The 24,417-nt window shown below is 37.3% G+C and overlaps 2 protein-coding genes across 2 annotated transcripts; one reads left to right on the top strand and one right to left on the bottom strand.

The window, feature by feature from the left end:
* The first annotated feature begins 1,474 nt into the window (after positions 1–1,474).
* LOC110923681 lies at positions 1,475–2,752 on the top strand. Its single transcript, XM_022167743.1, has one exon. The coding sequence runs from the start codon at positions 1,475–1,477 to the stop codon at positions 2,750–2,752; it is 1,278 nt and encodes a 425-aa protein (XP_022023435.1).
* A 1,244-nt stretch (positions 2,753–3,996) lies between these two features.
* On the bottom strand, positions 3,997–11,977 carry LOC110923680 (protein NLP6-like). Its single transcript, XM_022167742.2, has 6 exons — positions 11,813–11,977; positions 9,281–9,329; positions 8,036–8,502; positions 7,841–7,888; positions 4,307–5,180; positions 3,997–4,214 (listed from the first exon to the last, which is right to left on the bottom strand). Exons 1-6 carry the CDS (start codon positions 11,963–11,965, stop codon positions 3,997–3,999), a joined length of 1,809 nt encoding a protein of 602 aa, XP_022023434.1. The 5' UTR covers positions 11,966–11,977.
* Between the last annotated feature and the right edge of the window lie 12,440 nt (positions 11,978–24,417).

Here is a 24,417-nt window from a genome sequence, read left to right as displayed (position 1 = left end):
CTTTGCCACATATTTTGATATTTTAGTTTTTAAAAATGATTACTTTTATCGTACTAATAATTAACATTCAAAGAGCCTTTGGCCTAGCTGTATCAAAGTGCTGTGTCTTCTCATATATGAAAGAGGGTTCGAATCCCATTGACAAAAAATTATGCAGTTCAAAAAAAATAGTTAACAAAAATTGATAACTAATATAGAAAAAGTGTAACGTACAATAGGGCTTATCGTATGCTCGTACGCGATTGTGAAATCGCATGTTATAAAAAAGCATGTTGGAAATTGCATGTTGGTATTTTTATGAAATCGCATGTTGGTTTTTTTTACCAATTTCGCATGTTAGTAAATATGATGAAATCGATGTTGGTATATAAAGCAATTTCGCATGTTGGTTTTTTTGAGCACAATTCGCATGTTCATGAGTGAATTCGCAACAGATCGTACGCCTAGGATGATCGCGTACATTTTGTACGATAAGATCCATTGTACGTTAACCTGCCTCAAATAATATAATTAAATTTCGTGGGAAAATTGTTGGAAGTTGCTACAAATTTGCCACTGTTTTGATTTTTTTTTGTTTTATAAATTGCACTAACTAATAATAAAAGTTAATAAATGGAAAAGAAATAAAGTTTTGTGGGAACCTTGTTGGAAACATAGTTAACTTTGCAACGAAATTGCCACAAATACAGGTTTGGTGACTATCTTGTCGAAAAATTGTGGGAAAATTTATGGTTTTTAATATTTGTCTAAAATTTGTGGGAAATTTTTCAAAAAGTTGCCACAAGTTTGCCACTGTTTTGAATTTTAAACTAATAATAAAAGCTAATAAATAAAAAAACTAAGTTTTGTGGGAACATTGTTGGAAACATAGTTAACTTTGCAACGAAATTGCCACAAATATAGGTTTGGTGACTATCTTGTCGAAAAATTGTGAGAAAATTTATGGTTTTTAATATTTGTCGATAATTTGTGGGAAACTTGTCGCCAAAATTAAGTTGTGGGAAATTTGTCAAAAAATTTTGTAGCAAAAAAACCATTTTTCTAGTAGTGATATAACTCTTCAATTTTGTAACATAATTTGAACGTGGTTTAGGAACTTACATATTGATTGTTTTTAATAGCTACATATCAAATCAGTAGTATGTATTCTTCCATTGACAATGGCTAAAGGCCTACTTTGTGCCCATGAGCTGGGGAAGCAAACTAATAGATAATATATTTGTATAGATTATCTTGTACTTATTATTGTTTCCATATTCATTTTCATTGTATGTATCCCTAAATTATGGGATTATAGTTTTCTATATAATGAAAACCCTAGAGAGGGGGAAGGATCAAGGATCCTATTGTTTCATGGTATCAGAGACCAGGAACATCCCTAATCCTCTCTTCTCAGCCACCGACTTCCTCCTTTGTTTCCTTGTTCTCGGCCACCGACATCCCTAAAATATGTCTCCTCCAAAACTCTTCTACTATGGAATCCAAAACCCTTCACCCGGCCGTCACGGTCTCCAACATTAAAACGGCCATCCCCGTCACACTTGAGATGGAAACCGGCCACTGGTCTACATGGTCGGAATTATTTAAACTCCATTGCAAGGCCTTCCAAGTTTATGATCATCTACTACCCCGCCCACCACCTGCCGCCAGCCCATCCACCGAAAAAGATAAAGATAAAACCGTTGAAACATCCACTGCCAACGAAGCCTGGGAGCGCCTGTATTCCATTGTCCTTCAATGGATTTATGGAACCATCTCTCAGGATCTCGTTCACACTATCATCAAGCCTTGTACGACCGCCCACCAAGCATGGACTACCCTTGAGAACCTGTTCCAAGATAACAAGAGTGCTCGCACTCTCCACCTTCGCCATCGGTTCACCACTACCCGTCTCGAGAACTTTGCTAATGTTTCAGCCTACTGTCAAGAACTTAAAGTGCTATCCGATCAGTTAGCTAGCGTGGGAAATCCCGTTGACAATGATGCTCTCGTTCTACAACTCATCGCCGGTCTCACTGAACAGTATGAAGGCATCGGCACCGTGCTTCAAGGTCAAGATCCACTGCCACCATTCGCCACTGCCCGTTCCAAACTTTGTCTCATTGAATCGCACAAGCAGGAACAGGCCCTTCATGCCGCCAAAGCCACGGGTACGGCTCTTCAAACATCCACCCGCCCAGCTCCTCCAACCCCAGCTCATACCGCGGACTTCTCTCCTTCATCTGACCGTAGTCGCGGTCGTGGTCGCGGTAGGCATGGCTCAGGCAGAGGACGCTCACACTATTGGCCCCACCCATACCCGTCTTACAACTACTGGCCGCCACCTCCTTATGGTTGGCCGACTAATGGGCCGAACCAACAGTATCCTCCACAATGGGCCTCGCCTCCATGCCCCTATCCTACCACCAGTTCTCGGCCACACAACAACAATGGGGCAGGCATATTAGGGTCCAAACCATCGCAGGCTCATCACGCGGCTTACGTTCCAACGGATACCAATCAGGCACTTAATGCAATGTCATTGAACCAGAATGAGCCGACATATTTTATGGATACCGGGGCGACAAGTAACATGTCTAATACCTCTGATAATTTTCACTCTTTTTCTAATAATAGCATGGGACAACAAATATCGTCTGTGATGGCTCCACCATCCCGGTACTTGGACATGGCACTAAAACATTACCCAACCCATTCCCTCCCCTTGTTCTTAAAAATGTTTTATATGCTCCCAAACTGCTTAAAAATTTAATCTCTGTTCGTCGGTTCACTACCGACAACTCTATGTCTGTCGAATTTGACCCCTTTGGTTTTATTGTGAAGGATTACAGCAGCCGGATCCCTATCCTCCGGTGCAACAGCAGCGGTGAACTCTACCCACTCGTGCTTGGACCTGGAACCACCACCTTCCCAACCACCTTTGCTGCTGTCACCTCCACATTATGGCATCAACGTCTTGGCCACCCTGGACGTGCTCCTTTACAGTCTCTCAAGTCGTCTTCGTCTATTATTTTTTCTAGTTTAAATAAAAACATTTGTCAATCTTGTGTACTTGGAAAAAGCACTCGTTTGCCTTTTGCCAATTCTGATACTCGTATTTTTTATCCATTTGATTTAATTCATAGTGACTTATGGACTTCTCCCATTTTGAGCTCTAATAGACATAGATATTATATTCTATTTATTGATGATGTTACTAATTTTTTATGGACCTACCCGCTGTCAAATAAATCACAAGTCTATACCACTTTCTGTCATTTTCACAAATTAATAACCACCCAATTCGAGCGGCCCATCAAAACTTTTCAGTGTGACAACGGAACCGAGTATGTCAATCATTCCTTCAAAACATTTTTCGCTAAACATGGTATCTCTTTTCGACACTCCTGTCCTCACACCTCTTCCCAAAACGATAAAGCCGAACGTATGATTCGGACTATCAATAACATGATTCGCATGCCTCTTTACCAAATACCTTTTGGCATCATGACCTAGAAACCGCTACCTACCTCCTAAATATCTTACCCGTTAAACTTTTAACCGACAACACCCCCACCGAAACCCTTTACCAATGCATACCATCCTATGACCATTTGCGCGTCTTCGGATGCCTTTGTTATCCCCTATTCCCCAACACCACCATTCATAAACTTGATCCACGGTCTACCCCTTGTGTCTTCTTGGGGTATCCGCCGAACCACCGCGGTTACAAGTGTTTCAACCTTTGCACTAAACAACTTATCATCTCTCGTCACATGTCGTTTGATGAAACAACCTTTCCATTCGCCAACACTATAAACCCACCCCCAAACTATGACTTCCTAACCACCTTCCCACCCATCCTTTGGCCACACAACCAACCTTTCACTACTCCTCAAGCCCAGCCACAGCCCACTACCTCTTACCCCAATATATCCGTCCCTAACCAGCCCAATCACATCCCTCATTTCACCTCAACATCGGCCCAAACCAGCCCACCCTTATCGCCCTCCCACTTCAGTCCCACCACTTCACCCGCTCAAGAATATTAGGATCACCAATTGGTTCATTGGAAGCAACAAAAACTGAGGTAGGCGCTCCTTCAGATGTAAAGACGGCTACTGTTTGATCTGACTTCATAAAGGTATCAGCATCACTCTTATCAGGGCCGTTCTTGTATGGCCACCTTGGTATACCAAGATTCCTGCAAATGCGCTTCAAAGTAGATCTGCTAACTACATAGACACGATGTCGGAACAAGGTGAAGATTAAAATATTAAAAGGAAATTAATCAAATATTGACATCATCTACAAGCTATGAACTCACCTTTAAGGATAGATGCAGCTTCGTCTATTGTCTTCCCAAAATGTTTCTTTATTTCGTCATAACTAACCATTCTATCCGATCTCTTCCTTTTTCTACTTGTTTTTCCTGGATCAATACTAAAATCTTCAATCTTGCTCTCCGAATAAGGAACAACACTCTGGCTTGTTCCTGCTGCAGCAGAGTTAGATAGCTCATTTTCGATATTTTCTGATTCAGGTGGCGGTGCCTCCCCTTTTTCAGTCAATAAGTTTACAGGAGAAGGTGGAGACGCGAAGTCCCACTTAAAGGGGACTCCTCCAATAACTTGGGGAGGTGATATAATATCTAATTGCATCCGAGAAGAGCTTTTGATCTGCTGCTTAACTGTTTCTAACAACCTTCTCAGGCCTGTTTTGTTTGCGATATATTCTGGTAAAAAGAACTCTATAACATGTTCAGCATCTGATTCAAGACTCTTGAGATAGATAGCTAAACAACTAGTTAACTCACTCTTGCGTGCAATGTGAACCAAAGGGTAATCGTCTTCATCGAGTTCTGTTACATCTTCACAGAAGCATGTACCACAGGATGACAATGATCTCCCAACAACTCCTTTAGATTTGTCTAGGTGTCTCTCTCTGCAGGCTTCATGGAATTCCCACAAGTTAACGTCTCGAACGTAGAATGGTAGATCAACTGTTGACATGCAGACTTTCCCTATACAGCTTCTGTTGAAGCTGCTACAACTCTGCTCTAGATTTTCTGATTTAGCCACATAACTACTGTATCCAGAAGGAGCCCATGTCTGAGCTAGAGGTAAATTATGTGTATCACAAACCGTTATTAAAGCCTTGTAGATTTCATCCCGTTCACGTTGCCTTCTTTCATCTGCAATCTGTCTGAACTATTAAGGATAGACCCACAAGAAAGACGTATTCATATACATATGCTTACATAGATCTATACCCTTACCCACCCATATACATGTACATACATACTAGAGGTGGTAAGATGTGCACATTAGGTAGCAAGTATAACCGGGTTTGGGTTGAGACGGGTCATCTTTAGTAGGGTTGAAATATGGTATGTAGGTTTGGGTTGACCGATAAAACACTTTTATGTACCTTTTTTTGGAAAATAAGAAAACAATTATCAATAATAAGCATGTTAGTATGATTAAGTACGATCACGAAAACAATACCATTTTAGGGATAATCTAAATTTTCAAATAAAATGATTGTTAGAATATTATAAACATAATTTCGTATTTATATGTAACGATTTATAGGATATATAAACTTATATGTATGTATGTAAATTCGAGGAGGTGTGTCTTATGGATTGTGTCGGTTTCGAATGGTGGTTATTCCCGCCAAACTCAACCGTCCCTCCAACCGTTTCTCCTCCCAATGTATTTAAGTCTTTTGCCGGGAATTCTCTCGGTACCAAGACAATTATAACTGTTAGTAATTGTCCACATTTATCACATCGTCGTTTGTCCAACTTTCAATCCATTCTCAAACTGTTTACCGACATCATGAACACCAATTCATGTGATGATTCCGCTGTGTCAAGTTCTGGAGGCCAACATAGTGGTATCAGAGCGACAGATTACTCCAATCTTAGGGCAACATCTACAACTATTCCGTGTCAACATTGTGCAGACGAAAAAAGGGGAAGAAGGTGGCTAGTAAAACGATGTTACTACTGCAATAATCCGGGCCATCAAGTTTCAAACTGTAAGAGGAAAGAAAGTGACGAAGAAACTCAATTAATACGTCTTGCAATCAACACCGGGGTACAACAACGTGATGTGAAGAATGAAGAACACAGAAGAAGTTGGGAACCAGAATTCATAGTGACCAGAACAGATGGTGGCTTATGGTCGGAAATTTGGTATGTCAGTAAATCTCTAAAAAATCATTTCTCTGGAAATTTAAACATGTTCAAACGTATTAAGAGTATGAAAGGGGTAGAGTCAAACACGGGTGAAAATCAGTTTTACTTCATAAGGGGTATCGGTGTTACGGAAGTAATTTTAGGAATCGAAAGAATTCGAATTCAAAGTGTGTTTTACTCACAAGACATAGATAGGAATGTCTTAAGTTATGATCAACTAATCACACAAGGGTTTACTGTTAAATTCTCTGGGGATAAGTGTAAACTTTATCCTACATTTAGTGTTCCTCTAATAAATGGTATAGATGCAAAATCTGGGTTAACTAAGGAAGAAGAAATGGGGATTTTAGAGAAACAGAAAGTGATGAATAAAGAAGAAGAGTTTATGGCTTTCAAGAACGATTATTTAAACAGTTATTTCGAAAAACTTGAAATATCATCAAACGAACCGGATTGGAACGTGATGATACTTCAAATTTTGAAATTTAAAGATTTTTTAGATTGCAAGGCTTTACTCGACATGATGGACGATGAAGAGTATATCGGAAAGTATAAGTATATTCTTCAAACAAAATTTGAAGAAATGGTAGAATGGTTTATGATAAAGAAACTGGGAATAACCACCAGACCATTACCGGCCTATGCGTCGAATAATCGGAAGGTGTTTTTGCTGGATCTGTATCTAGAAATAGAAAAGGAAGGAGGACACAGAAGTGTGACTGAGAATAATCTGTGGCCTAAGGTGGCCAAAGATATGGGATTCGAATATAGTGGTGGTGAGTTAATGCGTCTCATATATGTGATGTACCTGGACGTCCTTGTCTACTACTATAAGTTTAAGATCGTTCAGTCAGGAGTCAGTGAAAGGGATAATGCAGATGATAAGGAAGTGAAAGGGATAATGCAGATGATAAGGAAGTGCTGGAATCTAAGATGGATATGCGGAGCAGCCGCAGTGAAGGAGAAGACATCAAGAATGACATAGAAGAAGATGACTGTCGAGATGGTGCAGGAAGTCCAAAGGAGCACTATGCATTTTTCACAAATGATGGCTAGAACGAGATCAAGAGACAAAGACAAGCCAGGAGAATCTTCGATTTCAACAGGGCAAAGGCAGCTGTGGATGCGGCTAATGAAAGTGTTCTGCAACACTCTCGTAGACTCGATTATGTTTAGGGGAGAGTGTTAGAATATTATAAACATAATTTCGTATTTATATGTAACGATTTATAGGATATATAAACTTATATGTATGTATGTAAATTCGAGGAGGTGTGTCTTATGGATTGTGTCGGTTTCGAATGGTGGTTATTCCCGCCAAACTCAACCGTCCCTCCAACCGTTTCTCCTCCCAATGTATTTAAGTCTTTTGCCGGGAATTCTCTCGGTACCAAGACAATTATAACTGTTAGTAATTGTCCACATTTATCACATCATCGTTTGTCCAACTTTCAATCCATTCTCAAACTGTTTACCGACATCATGAACACCAATTCATGTGATGATTCCGCTGTGTCAAGTTCTGGAGGCCAACAATGATATTGAATGTTGTATACATTAAAAACCATTTTATCTATTGCCCTTTTTAGCTAATCCTTTTTATCTGACCCATTTGAGACTAAAAAAAATATTCAGATTACATGGAACAAAACTCACACTAACGCTTGGATCCTCAAACACCTTTGGAGACTTCAGATTCTGTGTCTGCCAAGTTAAAAATGAAGATTAACAAGTGAATAAATCAATAGTATGAAGAACATTAAAAAGCCCACTTGTACATCCACATCACAATTACTGCAGAGAACAAGTATGCAACAAATATCACAAAAACATGGTAGTAAGAATACAAACCTTCAGTGCTCTCGAGACCTCTTCAACCTCAAACGCAAAATCAACATAACTCGATGATGTTATGATTTCAAGTACGCCTACACAACTATCACTGCTAGATTCAAATACAGGCAAATTAATATACCCATGGATATTGTAGCTTGTATGTACATCCAAACTCCACTCTGGCAACTTATGGATATACACACGACCTGGTGAACCTAATTTCTCTCTGTGTTCCAAATCCGCAACAATTGGACGCAGTTCAGACTTTTTTCTATATGAGTACAGCTCTTCATCAGCCAAACCAAGACCAAAAGGTTGGTCCCAGGTCGTTTGCAACCACCGCTTCCGGACAGGAACAGGGGACCAAAACTGAACTAGCACGTGCTGCTCACGGAATTTTAAATCCTTGAGAACAGATGCGATTTTTTCCTTAATCATGTGTGTGTCAAAGATATTTTGATCGACCATCAGATTAGAAAAGCCTACAGATTGTAAGGAGGTTATTACGATTGATAAATGTTTGAAAATTGATTACAATAGCACACAATTAATCCATATTACATTTAAAATCCAAATATTATGTGAATAATGAAATGGCGACCGGGTTAAACCTGTTTAGAAGCTACAATGTTGAGCAGATGCACTGCAAACTGGATTTTGTGACTTGAATCATTATAATTAGTTTTCCTAATTTAATTCCAAAATAATTAGATAAATAATAAGCTGCTTCCGGTGGCGAAGCTTGAGATTTCCGACCGGGGGTCGAAAACTATATACCCAAAAATTTCTATAAAACGGGGGGTCGAAAACGTATATACCCAAAAATTTCTATACGAAAACTACATACTTACGACTACTGAGCGAAAAGTTCGGGGGGTGGGCCGCCCCCTCCCGCCCCCACTATGCTTCGCCAATGGCTGCTTCAAGACAACGGAGTTGTGCATATAACTACCTCAAGAATGCATATCCAAACACTCCTTGTTGCTTCAGTTTGGTTTTTAAACTAAATTAAATTGTTTAATATTAACAGGTGTCAAATGTTATGCATCCAAATCATGCCTAGCTTTCTTCCCACATATTAAAATTTGAATTACAGATTTGCCCTTTGTGCAAGATAACCATTTATTCATAGAGTTGACTTCACCACAAGAAGTTATCAGAACAGGGAAAGGTGGAAGAAAATTATGTGGTTGCATGTGTAAACACACAAAAATGATCAACTAACTAAATTATATCAACAAAATTATAGAAAAGACTTACTAGGGGGTAGAGGGGATTCTGGTCCATCCACTTCTCTGTTGCCCAGAATCTTGATAACGAACAATGAATATCACAATGAACGAATAAACGTAAACTAACCTTTATTGAAAGAATACAAATCTTGAATGTATGTACAAGTGAATGAATGAGAGAATATGTCGAATCTTGTCCACTCGTTCCAACCGTCGCATCCCTTTGTTCTTTTCCTTGCACCGATTCGAAATGGTGTGTGTGTAGAGACACACCCATTCGGTTATTAGGGTAGTTTCCAACTTCTACTTTGTCAACTTTGGTCCTCATACTTTATAACCGCTATGTAATAATAATTCTAACTATCTAACTATGTACATGATGTTAAGAGATTAACCGGTTTCATTCACCCCCTTAATCTCGAACATCCTTAAGTTGCACCTTGATCTTTCTCCATGTCTTGCTTGCCATTATGTGCTTGTTGAAGTAGATCATTGCAGTCTTCTTTGATTGCCATTAGGAGAGTTGGTTCCTCGTCTTCCTGCACCAGATTTGTTTCTTCTCCTCTTTGATTTGATTCAGGACAATCTGAGGCATAATGACCAAACTTTTGGCAATTGTAGCATTTTATCTTGCTTAAATCCTTCCCGAACTTCCTTTGGTTGCTTCTACTCTTGTAAGCATCATGTGATGAATCTTCATCATCTTCTTCTTCTTGTTGTTTGAACTTTCCATCACGCCATTTGTCTTGTGATGAGTTGAACCTTCCTTGTCCATTCTTCCCAAAACGCCTTCCACGACCATAGTTCTTGTCGCGTCGCGTATACATAAGTTTCTCTTGATTATATACCGGGTTTTCATCCACCAAACCGGTCCTTTCTTCATAGGCTTTCAACCTTCCAATTGTCTCGTCTAGCGTCGTTGTTTCTAAATCAGCGAATTGTTCAATGGTTGCAACAATTTGAACGAACCTTTTTGGTACAGAACTCAAAAGTTTCCGTACTAAAGTCGGTTGATCAAAAGTTGATCCAAGACCACTTGCCCTCGTGACAATGCTATTTAGCCTTGCAGTGAACGAATCAATAGTGTCTTCCTCCTTCATCTTTAACATCTCAAACTCTGTTTTGAGCGTTTGAAGACGTGCCTTTTGCACTCGATCTGCACCGACGTGTCTAGTCTTTAATGCATCCCAAATTTCTTTTGCACTCTTGCAACTTGCAACTTGTATTATCATATCTTCCGGTAGTGCTTGAAATAAATAAGCGGTCGCCATCATATCCTTCTTTTCATCCGCTTGCGTATTTTCTTTTGGTTCTATCATTTCCCATAAACCGTTTGCCCTCAAAATGGTTTTTATACGGATTGCCCATACCGTATAATTTGTAGACTTTAAAATAGGACAGTGAAACTGGGAGAACGAACTACCATCTTTAATTGCTACCGCGTTTGACGGAGAGGCTCCTCCTGAATCCGCCATAATTTCCTTTCCAACAATTTTCACTTTCTAAACTTTGGTTTTCTCCTAAAACCGAAGTCTATGATTCCAAAAATTCACACTAACTTTCGAACGTGGAATCAAATCAATTTCTAAATCTTATATAAATTCCAGAAAAATAGAACTTAGAACCTGGAATTTGCGAACCGACCGACTTCTCTTATCGTGATTCTCCGCACGGTTTTCTGACTTTTCTTAACAACCCTCTTGGCTGCGTTTTTTTTCTTCTTTCTGCTTGATTCGCGACTCTCTAAATACGAACCCAAAAACAATCAGCCCCAAACCCGCTTGATTTGCGACTAAACTTCTCAACCGAACACCCTCTTGATGCTTTGATATCACAAAACTTCTCAGATTTTGTGTTTTAAACAACCCAAACTTCTCAGATTTGCGATTGCTTTTTCAAACTGGAATACAAACTTCTCAGATTTGCTTCCGTCTTCTTTAATTCGAACCGTAGCCTCTTGCCGTGATTTGAATTAACAAAAAACTCAGAATCTATGATCAGATAAAAAAAAATCGAACACCCTCCTGATGAACGATTAACGAACGAACAACAATCGTACCCGCTTGATGCGATTGGTGTTAAAACTTAACAAGAACAACCCAATCAACGCCTCCTGCGTGATCAGAATTGTCAGGGAATTCAACCACCCGCCTGATGATTATCTTCCCGAGACGAATTTGAGCCCTAGGCTCTGATACCACTGTTGCCCAGAATCTTGATAACGAACAATGAATATCACAATGAACGAATAAACGTAAACTAACCTTTATTGAAAGAATACAAATCTTGAATGTATGTACAAGTGAATGAATGAGAGAATATGTCGAATCTTGTCCACTCGTTCCAACCGTCGCATCCCTTTGTTCTTTTCCTTGCACCGATTCGAAATGGTGTGTGTGTGTAGAGACACACCCATTCGGTTATTAGGGTAGTTTCCAACTTCTACTTTGTCAACTTTGGTCCTCGTACTTTATAACCGCTATGTAATAATAATTCTAACTATCTAACTATGTACATGATGTTAAGAGATTAACCGGTTTCATTCTCTATCCTCAAAAACCCAAAGAGATGTCAAATATCTTCGATCATCCGGTGTAGCAGTTGCAGCAGCAGACAGTGGCTCATGAGCGCAAAGGTATCTTGATTTCAAAGTATCCCAAACACCTGACTGATTACTACCTCCCACCAACTCGCAAGAAACCTCTCTGTTCATTTTGCTTTTGCTTTGGAAATCTCCAGTTTTGGGTAGTATTTAATAGTATTCAACACAAGTTCGTGAACCAGTTCAAAAAGAGATGAACCCTACCCTGGTCCAAAACTAGAAGCTATTAAGGGGTTTTTTTCTTTCGGTTGAGTTGTCATGGTAGGTGGCAATTAGTTTTTTTTTTTTTTTTTTTTTTTTTTTTGAACAATAATTTTTTAAACATAATTGATGGACCCACCTCATTTTTGTGGGCAGGTGGCCATTGACTAGTTCTAAAACTTATAATTTTCTTTTCATTCGTTGTTAATTCAAATATCACTATTATGTGTAAAAGTATTTTTTTTTTATTTCAGATTTATGAGAACGTTAGAGTTAATTACATGACAGGTTCCAATACTTTGGTAAAAATAATATGTTTTGGTTCTAATTTTAAATAGTAACTAATTTAAGCTATGTAGTTGTCAATTTCTTATGTTCCAGTTCTAACATTAACTTCAATTTATGCAGTGGCGGACTCAGGAATTTTTTCCTGGGGGTGCGGAATATTTTCAAAGATTTTAGGCCCCTAGCTGTATAAAAATATCGGTTCATAGCGGGTCGGGTCGGATCATGTAAGACAAAAGACATCAAACTAAAATTTATAAATCATCAAAAACACGTCAAACGTCATTAGAAATTACAAACGTATTTAAAATTGTGCCCTACAGGTTTTTTTTTTTTGAAATATATCCGAAATATCATCTAAAGATACTAATTAAACACGGCATAAGTTCTTTGCATTCTTACTCATTGTTCCTAACACATATAATTTGCTCCAAAAGTTCATAAAGCAACACTAAACACTTAAACAAAATAAACAATCATGTTCAACCATAGCCCATAACTTTCAATTATATTTTTAAACATTCAAGCCCTAATATTAAATGTTGATTACTTGTAACTAATCATTTAGACAAACAAAGCTATAAATAAAACCACAAAATCATTTAACTACAAGTCTAGAACAACAAAAAAATAAAAAAAAATATAAAAAGATTAAACCCTTACACATCTATATTTTCTCCTAATCATCACATAAAGCAAAATAAATAAATAAATAAATAAACCATACTAGTTCTATATTGGAATTCTGACGTAATATGGGTCGGTCTAACCGGAATTTTGGTTTTTCCGGTAAAAAAAGCCACTGGGTCGTGAGCAATGGCGTCAAGTCGCTGAGAGTTTTTTTGGAGGCGGGATTTGGAAATGGAATTGGTTGATGTGTTTGGGTTATTTTATTTAGTTCAAATTTCTTTAGGTTAGGTTTGGGCTTGTGTTAATAAAAATTGATTGCAGATTGGGCTTTGATTGGATTAAATAATTAAGTGAATAAGTGGTTCATAAATATTTTTTTCTAAGTGGGGCGGTTGAAAATTTTCAAGGGGTGCGGATGAAAAATTCCAAGAGGTGCGGTCGGGATTTCCGGCGAAAAATAACACTAATTTTTTTTTCATGGGGTGCGCCCGCCCACCCTTGGCTTAGGGTGGGTACGCCCCTGAATTTATGTGAAACTAGTGGGATTCCCTTGCTTCGCGACGAGAGTTTGGTCGGTAACAATTTAGTTCGTTATGGTACAAACATTTTCTATAATCAATATGCAACAAAGATATCGACAGGTGTTTATATCGGAAGTATGTAAAACGCATATTGGTATCACTATCACAGTAGTTTGAATGATATAGATTTGGTTTGTTACGGTAAATAACAAAAAAAAAAAATATCATTGGGCTGGAACTCGATCGATTCGATGACTCGATATAACAAATGAAAGCGAAAACCCAAATAATATATCAAAACGTAAAAAAATTAAGCACCTAGTACTTACATAACTTGAAGAAAATATATTGTTTAATCTAAAAAAGGTTAAAAAAAGAAATAAACAAAAAGAAGAGAAAAGAAAAAAAATGAACCACTGATTAGATAAATAAGATAATGATTATGTGTTTAACTATTGAGTATTTTAGACGTGTTTAATCATAAAATAAAGGAAAGGTTAAATTGATTCAGTTTGAAAAGTATAGTGGTCAAATTAAGAAACCAAAAACAATACTATTCCTGAGGATGTTCTGAATTAATACTATATACTATATATATATATATATATATATATATATATATATATATATATATATATATATATATATAAAGCAATGGTAATGACTATTTACCCTTTTACAAACCACAAAGGCCATTTGTGTAATACTTAAAAAAATAAATGAAATAAAACCACAACCCCAAGTCCCAACCCACGCACAAAGTTGCCTTGAAATTCTGATCATTATAGACCGATTCGAGATGGTTATTTCCTGATAGATACCGTAGAGTGGGTTAGACTCCAAAAAAAATTATAGAGACAAGCAGACAATAAAACTTTGCTAAATTTTCTTCTTACCTTTCATTAATTCAAGATTGCTTAATACAAAATGGGAACGTAACCGAGTAGAACATGGCCACTAACCCAGTAACTATTCTCTCTCAAGGTAAAACCAGATTATTACCATATGAAGCACATATACAAGGAACCAAAACCATAAATAGAAATCTTTATTATATAACGAACTCCAACATGACCCAAAATACAAAGTAAATAAGGAACTTTTCGCCTTTCACACAGTAAACACGACATACTTTATAATTCTTGGCGAAAAGAATCGATAAATCTTAAAGGATTCACAACATTACTATTGAAGATGAATATATTGTATCGTAACATTAATTACTAGTAACCATTTCTTTATGAAATTGAACACCTACTAGATCACATAATATGACATATGAAATGTTGAAGCAATCTAGAACCAACTTGACCTTGAACTCTTGAAAACCTTGAACTGAGAAATAGAACTAGAAACATTTGGCTTAGTGTGAAATAATATTAGAGAACTGGAATAAAACTTCTTTGTCATGCGACTTGTTTGATAGACATTTTGATTGCTCCCTCTCCCACAGAACTCGAATAGGCTATGCAAGCGTGGAGGTCACCATTGGATTGGTTTCTAAATTCTCATTCTACAAAAATTAGAACATACAAATTATATGATCAGTTTTTATGTTCCATACAAATTTTTTTAGGATAAAATAAATCATAGAAAATTAAAAAAAAACACTTGGATATTCGGATCACTAATTGAAGCAAAAATAAGTGATACCATACTTTGAAAGTTTTATTTAGTTTATGGAAAATCTAACAAAGTTACATATACATGTTACATGTAAGATGGAAGTTTAGCTTTTTTTTTTTCAAAATAAAAACTAGGTATAGTTTAAAGCGACGTGTTATTATAGAAACAACTAGTTCCTTTATTATTATATATAAAAAAAAATAAAACTGTACAACAATGTTACAAACTATAACTATCAACCATATTAAAATAACAAAGTTTATATGTCAAAAACAAACAAATATAGGTACTTGCGTGTCTATGTATAACTCGCAGACCCAGGAATTACTTTCTGGGGTATGAACAGGGGGTTCAACCATATTTTCAAAGGGTGCGATTGAGTTTTTTTTGCCTAAAAATACACTATTTTTTTCAAGGGTTGCGAAATGGGTCCGCCCCTAAAGTTATTACATTTATAGATAGGATTGATATTTTTTTGTAAGAAAAGGATTTTATTCATCATGATTGAAAAAAAAAAATACACTTTGCGTCACATTCTAAAACTAGTTTATATGAAAAAAGCAATCAGTAAAACAAGTTCTCCGATCTTCTAATAATAGTGAAAAAAAATACATTTATTCTGCACCACTTGTCAGAATATGATACACAAAATGCTTAGAACTGCAATATTTTTAATTAGTTAAGATTTTTAGCAACTTCTATTGTGCTAAATTATTATATCATTTGTTTCATTATTTAATTTATATTTTAAAGACTTTTTATATATTCATAATATTAGTCAGATATTTATCTAGTATTATTTAGTAGTTTTATTAATAAATAAATAATGGAGCGGTCGTTGTCTGACTTTTTTAATTTATATGTATAAATAAAAAAATAAATAAATAAATAGATTTTATGTTAATTAAGAGATATAATAAAAAGATGAAAATAAAAAAATAGATTTTGTAAAATTGATTTAAACTTAAATAAAATTATGTGTTAGTACCCAAAGGTGTTACATTGATAAAACTAAACAAATGGAAGGGTATTTTAGTCATTATATTGATAATTTTTGTGTTAGTACCCAAATGTGTTACAAAATTGAAACCATAAAACCTAAACCTCTTAAAAAAAAGTTAGTACCCAAAGGTGAAACTGGCTATAAACCACAGGACCCATTTGTGTAATTAACTCTTGTGTTTAATAATCAATAATCAATAATGAATATGTTTTTGTCTTGTTCTGGAAAAAAAAAACAACTCAGAATGTAAATAGGTACATGTAATAAAGTAGAGGTAGTAGTTACCTTCAGTAAGTTGTAAATTTGATTGAAATCTTCAATATAACATGCTTTCGGGTGAGCCGTGACAAGCTCGATGACCCCCAGGAGTATCTGGTGAGCACCCATATTAACAAATATAGGCACAACTAACTGCCCCATAAACTGATTACTGTTATGACTTGTCCTTTGATCTGCAACCCTTGTTTGAACTGCTACGCAAGAAAACCATTCTTTATCAACCAGTTGACCTGGTCCAACGGAAAACCTTTGTTTGAGGCTCCTCTTCCTGTAATTCTCAAGCCCTTCATCATCATTCGTTGATAGAAATGGTTGGACTGCCACTGTAAGAACCCACTCATTGCGAACATGTTTGAGTTCCCAATACTGAAGGGAACCTGATTGTCCATTGAAATCAAATTTCTGCATCAAGTTTTTGATTTCGGACTGCATACTGAAGAGTTAACAGAAATTTTGGACTGGATGAGAAGAAAACTTTGCCAAAACATGAGGTGAACTAGGCCAATATATAGAGTTCAAATGAGAATAGTCAAAAAGCTATTTTGGGGTGCAAATAACTAGCCAAGGGGATCAATTCATTTTAGGACCAGGTCACCCCGTCCTTGTGAAGGGTTCAAGTAGACAACATTTTAGTGTATTTGACACAATTTTCTTAACACTTTCAAGTCTGGAAAAAATACTTCCCGTATTTAAAATCTTTTTTTTTTTTTTTTTTTTTTTGTAAAATTTATATCTGTTGTCGTTGTTTTTGTGCTTTTGTAGAGTAATATCAATTCATAATCGGAGAAAATTATTCACTTCACGAGGTTATTTATTTATTGATATGCTATCGAAGTTATAATCTAATTTAAAAAACGATTAAAAAAATAAATAACCTTCAACGTTTTTATTAGCAGGTTTTTACTTTCATTCTATAAAGTACTAGTATTGAGCTTACGATAATATGTCATATGCCAAGTAAATTTATCTGAACAAAATGTATATCAATTTATTATAACTTTACAGTCAAGTTCGATCATTCGTGGTGAACCCCTAAGGCTTACCGGAAAATCGTTGAGCGGAAGTGGTGGCGGGTAGCCGAAGATTACTGGTTGTGGGAGGGAAGGAGGAAGGCGGAAGGCGGCTGAATGAAGGGTAGGGTAGGGGTTGTTTAAGAGTTTAATATATTTATTTTATCATGGTATAGTTTGGTTATTTCACACCCACTTAACTAAAAAAAATAACAATACTTATCGGAAAGGACGAAGAGTATGCAAATTTCTAAAATAAAAATATGACATCTAGTGTAATTAGTGTTGATGCAGATTTTGTGTCCGATGCTTGTCGAATAGATTAGTTATTATTTTACGCTGAATTTGTAATAGTTAGTGAAACGGTCTTTCGAACGTGTATAGACCCGCTCGTTTGAAGTGGTCAAACGAGAGGGTTATTCGTTTGACCGTGTGTGTGGTTGCTAAACAAATTATGGTTTTGATGTTGGTGTCGAAGGATAAGGCATCGAAGGATTGTGTATCCTTCGATGAGCTCGAAAGATATCCATCGAAGGTTGACGATGGACCTCGAAGGATATGTCATCCTTCGAGGTATATGTGTATCTTTCGAAAGCTGGATAGTCGACAGATGATCTATCGACCAGTCAGTTTGATCCTTCGACCATACAACCTGTGTTTGGTATAAATACCAACACTTTGTCATTTGCAACACAAGAGTGAGAGCACAAGTGTGTGCAAGAGAGTGATAGGAGGTTTGAGACCTCACCGGGAGAAATCACCACTTGGTTTCTCCCCGGATGTATACTTCTTTGGTATTAGTTCGGATGTCATGTAACCGGGCCGACTTGTAATGTTTACTACCGGATTAATACAAAGTTTGTTTGTTTATCATCTCTCTTATCTCTTCCATCTTTGAACATGAACATGAAAATCACGGAATCGATCCCGAAACACGGACCTACAATTGGTATCAGAGCCATGGTGCCCGATTTAGTAAAACTAACCGTTTACTAAGTCACATGTGCTCTAGATCTGTGATTTTTGTGGGTTTTTGTTCAAGATGTAAAAATGGTGAAAATGAGAAAAACTCAGATCTGGACCCGAATATTCAGATCTGTGATAAAACGAGTGTTGGGTTTTATGTTTTTCTCCTAAATCTTCAAGTTTTCTTCATCAAAAATGGTGTTCAAGTGTTTTCGTTAAATCTGCTGTTTTACCCAGGTGTCTGTGTTCTTGATGTTCTTCACATCTTCATGTTTTGAAAGATGTGAAGAACTTCGAAAGGTCAGATAGTCACTCGAAGGATCAAAAGGAATTAGGAATTCGAAGGGTCAACTTAACCACTTCGAAAGATCTTTTTGTTTTTCGAAAGGTTCAAAACAATAATCTCGAAGGATCAAGACAAAACTTCGAAAGATCAGATATTTTCTTTTCTTTTCGAAGGGTCATAAGAAACATCAAGATATTTGTTGGATTAAGATCAAACAATCCGAAAGATAAAGACATCCGAAAGATAACAACAATTTCGAAAGATCAGATATTTCTTTCGAAGGATCAGATGTTTCTTCATATTGTTTCTTTCGATAGATCATCTTATTGTTTCTTGTCGATAAGGATCAGATTCAACTTTGAAAGATCATTCAAGAACCTCGAAAGATCAAACAAGTTCCCGAAGGATCAAATATCAATGCACCGCCCAAGACACCAAATAAATTTCATTTTGTTGTTTGTGTTCACCTTCCAATGCACCGCCCACTTTGGTGGTTGATAGTTGCCGCCCATACAAACCAATTACAGCCAATGTGTTGATGGATCATTTTTTTTAAAGGGGAAAGAATGGATGTCGGCTGTGATGTTCTTGAATAATATTATGGTTGTTGACTAATGGTTTTTATTAATTGCCATCAAAGGAAGTGGGCCACAACGAATTGGTTCAATATTAGGCCTAACACTATTGTTTGCACTTATAAATTTTTGGGCCACAAATGATACAAGTATTATTTTCATATGGACCAAATGTTTTAGATGAAACATGAAGTGGGGTCGGGTGTTCGCGAAGATGATTTGAACCGCGCTTCTAAATGTCAACGTCAAAATTCGTATGAATTTGGGAGCGCGCGAGGTGATGCAGCATGATGAAAACAAGAGATGATGAAAACTTGATGTTTGAAAAATTGTGGGGTAGTCACGGTTACCGATGCAAATGGCAAAAATGGTAACGCGACTATAATGGGCCAAAAACAACACGGTATGTTCACTTCCGCACGTCAAAATTTATGATTGTTACCGGTTATTCGGAAATGTTCGAAAACATTTTGTTTATTGTCATATTCTCGCATTTGAAGACGAACGTATGAACCTAGAACGTCAATACCGGTCCTAACGAGTCCACAATTTTTTTGGGGGGATACAAGTCAGATCCTACGGGGTACTAGGGGACGCTCTTATTCAACTAGAATATGCAAAGAAGAAAGTCGCTTTCGTGAATTTTCGGAACCGAGAACATTCAATGAAGATTGATGTTCCGCTCAGTGGAGGGAATTGGTGAACATTTGACGACAGTTTCTTTGAAGTGGAAAGAATCTGTTAAGGTTTAGAGATCTTACCAAAGAAATGGGGGGATAAAAATTTTCATTTGTTGAATTTCTTCGGTAAAATTCTAAACGCAATCACAGGTGGTAGAGTTTGTGATTTTCTGGTGATACAGACGGTTCTGTGTGGAATGTTTTGCACAGATTAAAGTGCATTACTTGGTCGATTCCACAAAGACGGTTTACAGAAGACAGTTCACCAGAAATCTCTATCAATGTAGTATGCTTGAAGATCAAGACTTGATGCAGTTTTTTAAAGAATGGAACCCTTATCAAATGCCGGTTGGAGTATTGGAAGATCAGCGGAAGATCGGTCAATTGAGCCTTTTGAGGAAATTGCACAACACTCAACACGGATACGCGTACTTTGAGGGGGAAATATTATACAAGGAGCATCAAGATACTACTTACCTGGATCATCGGTCAAGGGGGAATTTGCTAACACAGAGAAGATGAATACTTGACTGAAGATCGATTGCAGTTGCATGTTCAGCATTCGACAGCAACGGACAAGGGGGAATTTGTTGATGCAGATTTTGTGTCCGATGCTTGTCGAATAGATTAGTTATTATTTTACGCTGAATTTGTAATAGTTAGTGAAACGGTCTTTCGAACGTGTATAGACCCGCTCGTTTGAAGTGGTCAAACGAGAGGGTTATTCGTTTGACCGTGTGTGTGGTTGCTAAACAAATTATGGTTGTTTGATGTTGGTGTCGAAGGATAAGGCATCGAAGGATTGTGTATCCTTCGATGAGCTCGAAAGATATCCATCGAAGGTTGACGATGGACCTCGAAGGATATGTCATCCTTCGAGGTATATGTGTATCTTTCGAAAGCTGGATAGTCGACAGATGATCTATCGACCAGTCAGTTTGATCCTTCGACCATACAACCTGTGTTTGGTATAAATACCAACACTTTGTCATTTGCAACACAAGAGTGAGAGCACAAGTGTGTGCAAGAGAGTGATAGGAGGTTTGAGACCTCACCGGGAGAAATCACCACTTGGTTTCTCCCCGGATGTATACTTCTTTGGTATTAGTTCGGATTCCATGTAATCGGGCCGACTTGTAATGTTTACTACCGGATTAATACAAAGTTTGTTTGTTTATCATCTCTTATCTCTTGCATCTTTGAACATAAACACGAGAATCACTGATTCTATCCCGAGATCCGGACCTACAATTAGTGAGGTTAAATGGTACAACCTTCATTTTCACCTTATATTAAAGGATATAATCAATCTGTAGTGGTAATTTACTCGTTATACCTTGATATTGCGTATAACTTTTTGACATAGCAAATAAGGAGTGCAATTAATTATTAGGCAATCTTGGGGTTCATTTAGTGGATTAGAATGGTGGTCTTAAAAGTGGCCACGAGGGACGGACGTACGTGCATGCGACATGATTAGGTATGTGGGACAGACCAAGTTCAAGTTTAGACAGGTTCAAAATTATAGATATGTATTCTTATGTGATTATATTATCATTATTATCATAGTTTTGTCAATAACAGTATGTTTAATAACTATTATTGTTTATACTTGTTAAAAATTATACTCAACATAAACCCAACTAGTAGAATTTTACAGCGCGTTACGACGAGAATTCGGTCTTGTCGAATCGGTTCATTTCACTAGTTTAAACAACTAAAAGCAAAGAATACCAAAAAATAAAATCGTAATACGCCTAAAAACGACATTGACATGTGTTTATATTATTAATCGAAAAACATCAGAAAGAAGAATATCGGTGACAGTACCGCTATCTGTACCAATGTTGTACGGTTGTAATCTGTTCGGTTCGTTATTGGCACTCGTATAGACTAAGATACAAAAAAAAACACCATATTTTGATTGTTCAGCCGTAATTGGTTCGGTCTCACTTCGCAATGGTAACGTGGTCAGTTTTGGTCCACGGCGTCAATCTAGAAAAAGAACTAAATGTAAGATAGCTTTTATCAAAACGATCTTAAAAGTTATAAAAGAAAAACAAAATATGCTATAGTTATAGCATTCTGGACCACACATCTTCTCTAAGCCAATTTATTTTTTACCTCTAATCCCATGTTTTAAGAGGTTTTTTTATATATACATATGTGTATATTGTCATACCACCGTCCCCGCGCATGTGTGGGCTCAACAAGCCCAAATGCAGCTGCATTATGAGAAGATGGCTGCCAACAAAAGACAAGTGCCTACGCAAGTGAAGAGCCCCAGCTTTCCGAGGAGTCTTTGGGCTTGGGGGCGCTTAGGCCCCCGTCGAAGAAGAAGTCGTGGCTTGCGGAAGCCAACGCTAGCCGCTAGGTGACTTCCCTAGGTATGTTTGTATATACTTTGTTTTGTTTAAGTATTTCTTCTTTGAACTTGCGCATTTACTATCGTTTACCCTTTGTATGTAACGTAGAGGAGTGTGAAGGCTGGGACCAAGATAACATTCAAGGCCGCCGCTCCTTCGCAAACACAAGATACCCCTCCCCCACATGTGACTTAGGTGTTGTTTGTTTTTTAAGAGGTAAAATGTTTGTAGTTTGCGTACCACATCTGTAAAAAAAGAGGTGGACCAAACCTTTGTAGTCTACAAGAAGTAGGCTGTTTGGTTTTTAACGTATGTAGACTTCTAAAATAACATGGTGGTGGTGTACGGACAATGGTGGTGGGTGGTGGTGGTGGTGGGTGGCGGACGTGGACAGTGGATGGTAGTGGTGGACGGTGGTAGTGGTAGAGAGTGGTGGTGGGTTGTGGGTTGTGGTGTTTAACCCTCTACAGACCTTAGAAGATCTTAGAAGTGGCTGGGCCAAGTCTGCACCAAGAAGAGCTCACGTAGACGTGTTTTAATGAAACGTCTTTGGGAAAACAAACAATTTGCAGATGGCAATGTCTGCGCGGGGTCTGCGTGACGCAGACATAAGAGCCTATGCAGATCGTTTTTATAAAAACAAACACCACCTTAGACTTCTGATAATGGGAAGTGAAGTGAAAGGGGAATTGAAAGGGGGTGAGGAGTCTATGGTAGATGTGACCCCTAGTTTTGAGAAGGCACAAGCAGATGCTTCTGTTAGGGTTACAGATACCCTTCCTACGGTTGTGGAAAAGGAAATTACCGCCTTTGAGACCACTGAGAAGGAAACCCTACCTTCGCCCCGGAAGCGTCAGTGGGGCACCTTTCACCCTTTCATCCGGGCAGTGGTGATTAGTTTGACAAAGGTGAAAATGGAGGTGTTGACTGGTATTACGAGGATTATAACTCGAATGTGTTACGCCCCGACTCGTCGCGGGTTATCGGTCGTAGCGAGATTATTATCCAAAGCTTATGGCACTATTAAATATTCCAATATTTATTCACGTCACAATTTCAAATGTCACATTAAACATAGCAAATTTTAAATAATACAAACAATATTCAAAGACATATAACAACATAAAATATAATCTCGTTTCTAAGACAAATCCTATGTGTCTTCACCCTCGCTTCATCAAACCTAAATTCCTCTATTATGCGCAAAAATGTTTTTTGGGTCGACTAAAAAGTTGGTGAGTAAATCTTATATATAAAATAAAATAATTTATTTTTATTATTTTTAAAAGATTAACATGCAAACATTGTGTTAATGAGAAATCACAATCAATAATCACAACATATACTCAAACACAACAATAGATAAAATAAAAAATGATCATCCCATAGTCACGAGGAAGCAAATAATGGTGGTGATACCCATGGCCGTGGGGAACTTGGTCAGCCAGTGGATCCACGTGAAACAATAGATACAAAGCGAGTAACAAATAGATACAAGTATACGTAACACTAGATACAAGTAAACGAAACACATAGCGACACATTGATTTTACATGTTGATGATTTAAATATGAAATATATAATATTTAGTGATAAAAAGGGGGAAATAAATAGATCTACTCACAAGTTGCGAAGCGTTCCTCAAATGATTCCGCATAATAATATAATATCCAAATGAAATTCAATGACAAGTCACCCTAAAAATATATAAATCAAAACCTAAACAAATAGAACGGTAGAATGGGACTAGTGATTCAGGTTCGTAATTTGGGGACTTTTGCATAAAATATTATTTTGAAAAATATATATTTAAGTATTCCTAACCAAACATATATATATATATAGAGAGAGAGAGAGAGAGAGGAATTATATGCAGAAATCCTATACCAGTTCAAGAAACCTTAGAAACCCAACAGAAAAATGAACCCCTTTTAGAGTTGGAGAAAGTCGCGGATCAAGCTATCAACAAGCATAACCGTCTGAATAGTTGGCCGAAAAAGATAAGCGCTTTGTGGAGCTGGAGAAAGCCAACCAGGATGTTGTCGATGAGCGGAACCGTGTTAGTGAGGATTTGTCCGACGTGGAGGCGGCTGTTGAGGAGCTCCAGGTGGACCACAACTGGTTTCAAAACCGAC

The sequence above is a fragment of the Helianthus annuus genome, chromosome 17 (genome assembly GCF_002127325.2).
Source record: "Helianthus annuus cultivar XRQ/B chromosome 17, HanXRQr2.0-SUNRISE, whole genome shotgun sequence".
Taxonomy (NCBI): domain Eukaryota; kingdom Viridiplantae; phylum Streptophyta; class Magnoliopsida; order Asterales; family Asteraceae; genus Helianthus; species Helianthus annuus.
The sequence above is the reverse complement of the archived record's forward strand: the minus strand, read 5'-3'. Positions and strand labels throughout refer to the sequence as shown.

Bases quoted from the DNA above. Each gene is read 5' to 3' on its own strand.
- LOC110923680 (XM_022167742.2), bottom strand. From the start codon at position 11,965: ATGAACAGAGAGGTTTCTTGCGAGTTGGTGGGAGGTAGTAATCAGTCA. The intron at 8,503-9,280 runs GTAAGTCTTTTC...TACAATCTGTAG, and splicing joins AGAATCCCCTCTACCCCCTA to GCTTTTCTAATCTGATGGTC. The intron at 4,215-4,306 runs GTGAGTTCATAG...GTGTCTATGTAG, and splicing joins AGCTGCATCTATCCTTAAAG to TTAGCAGATCTACTTTGAAG.
- LOC110923681 (XM_022167743.1), top strand. From the start codon at position 1,475: ATGGAATCCAAAACCCTTCACCCGGCCGTCACGGTCTCCAACATTAAA.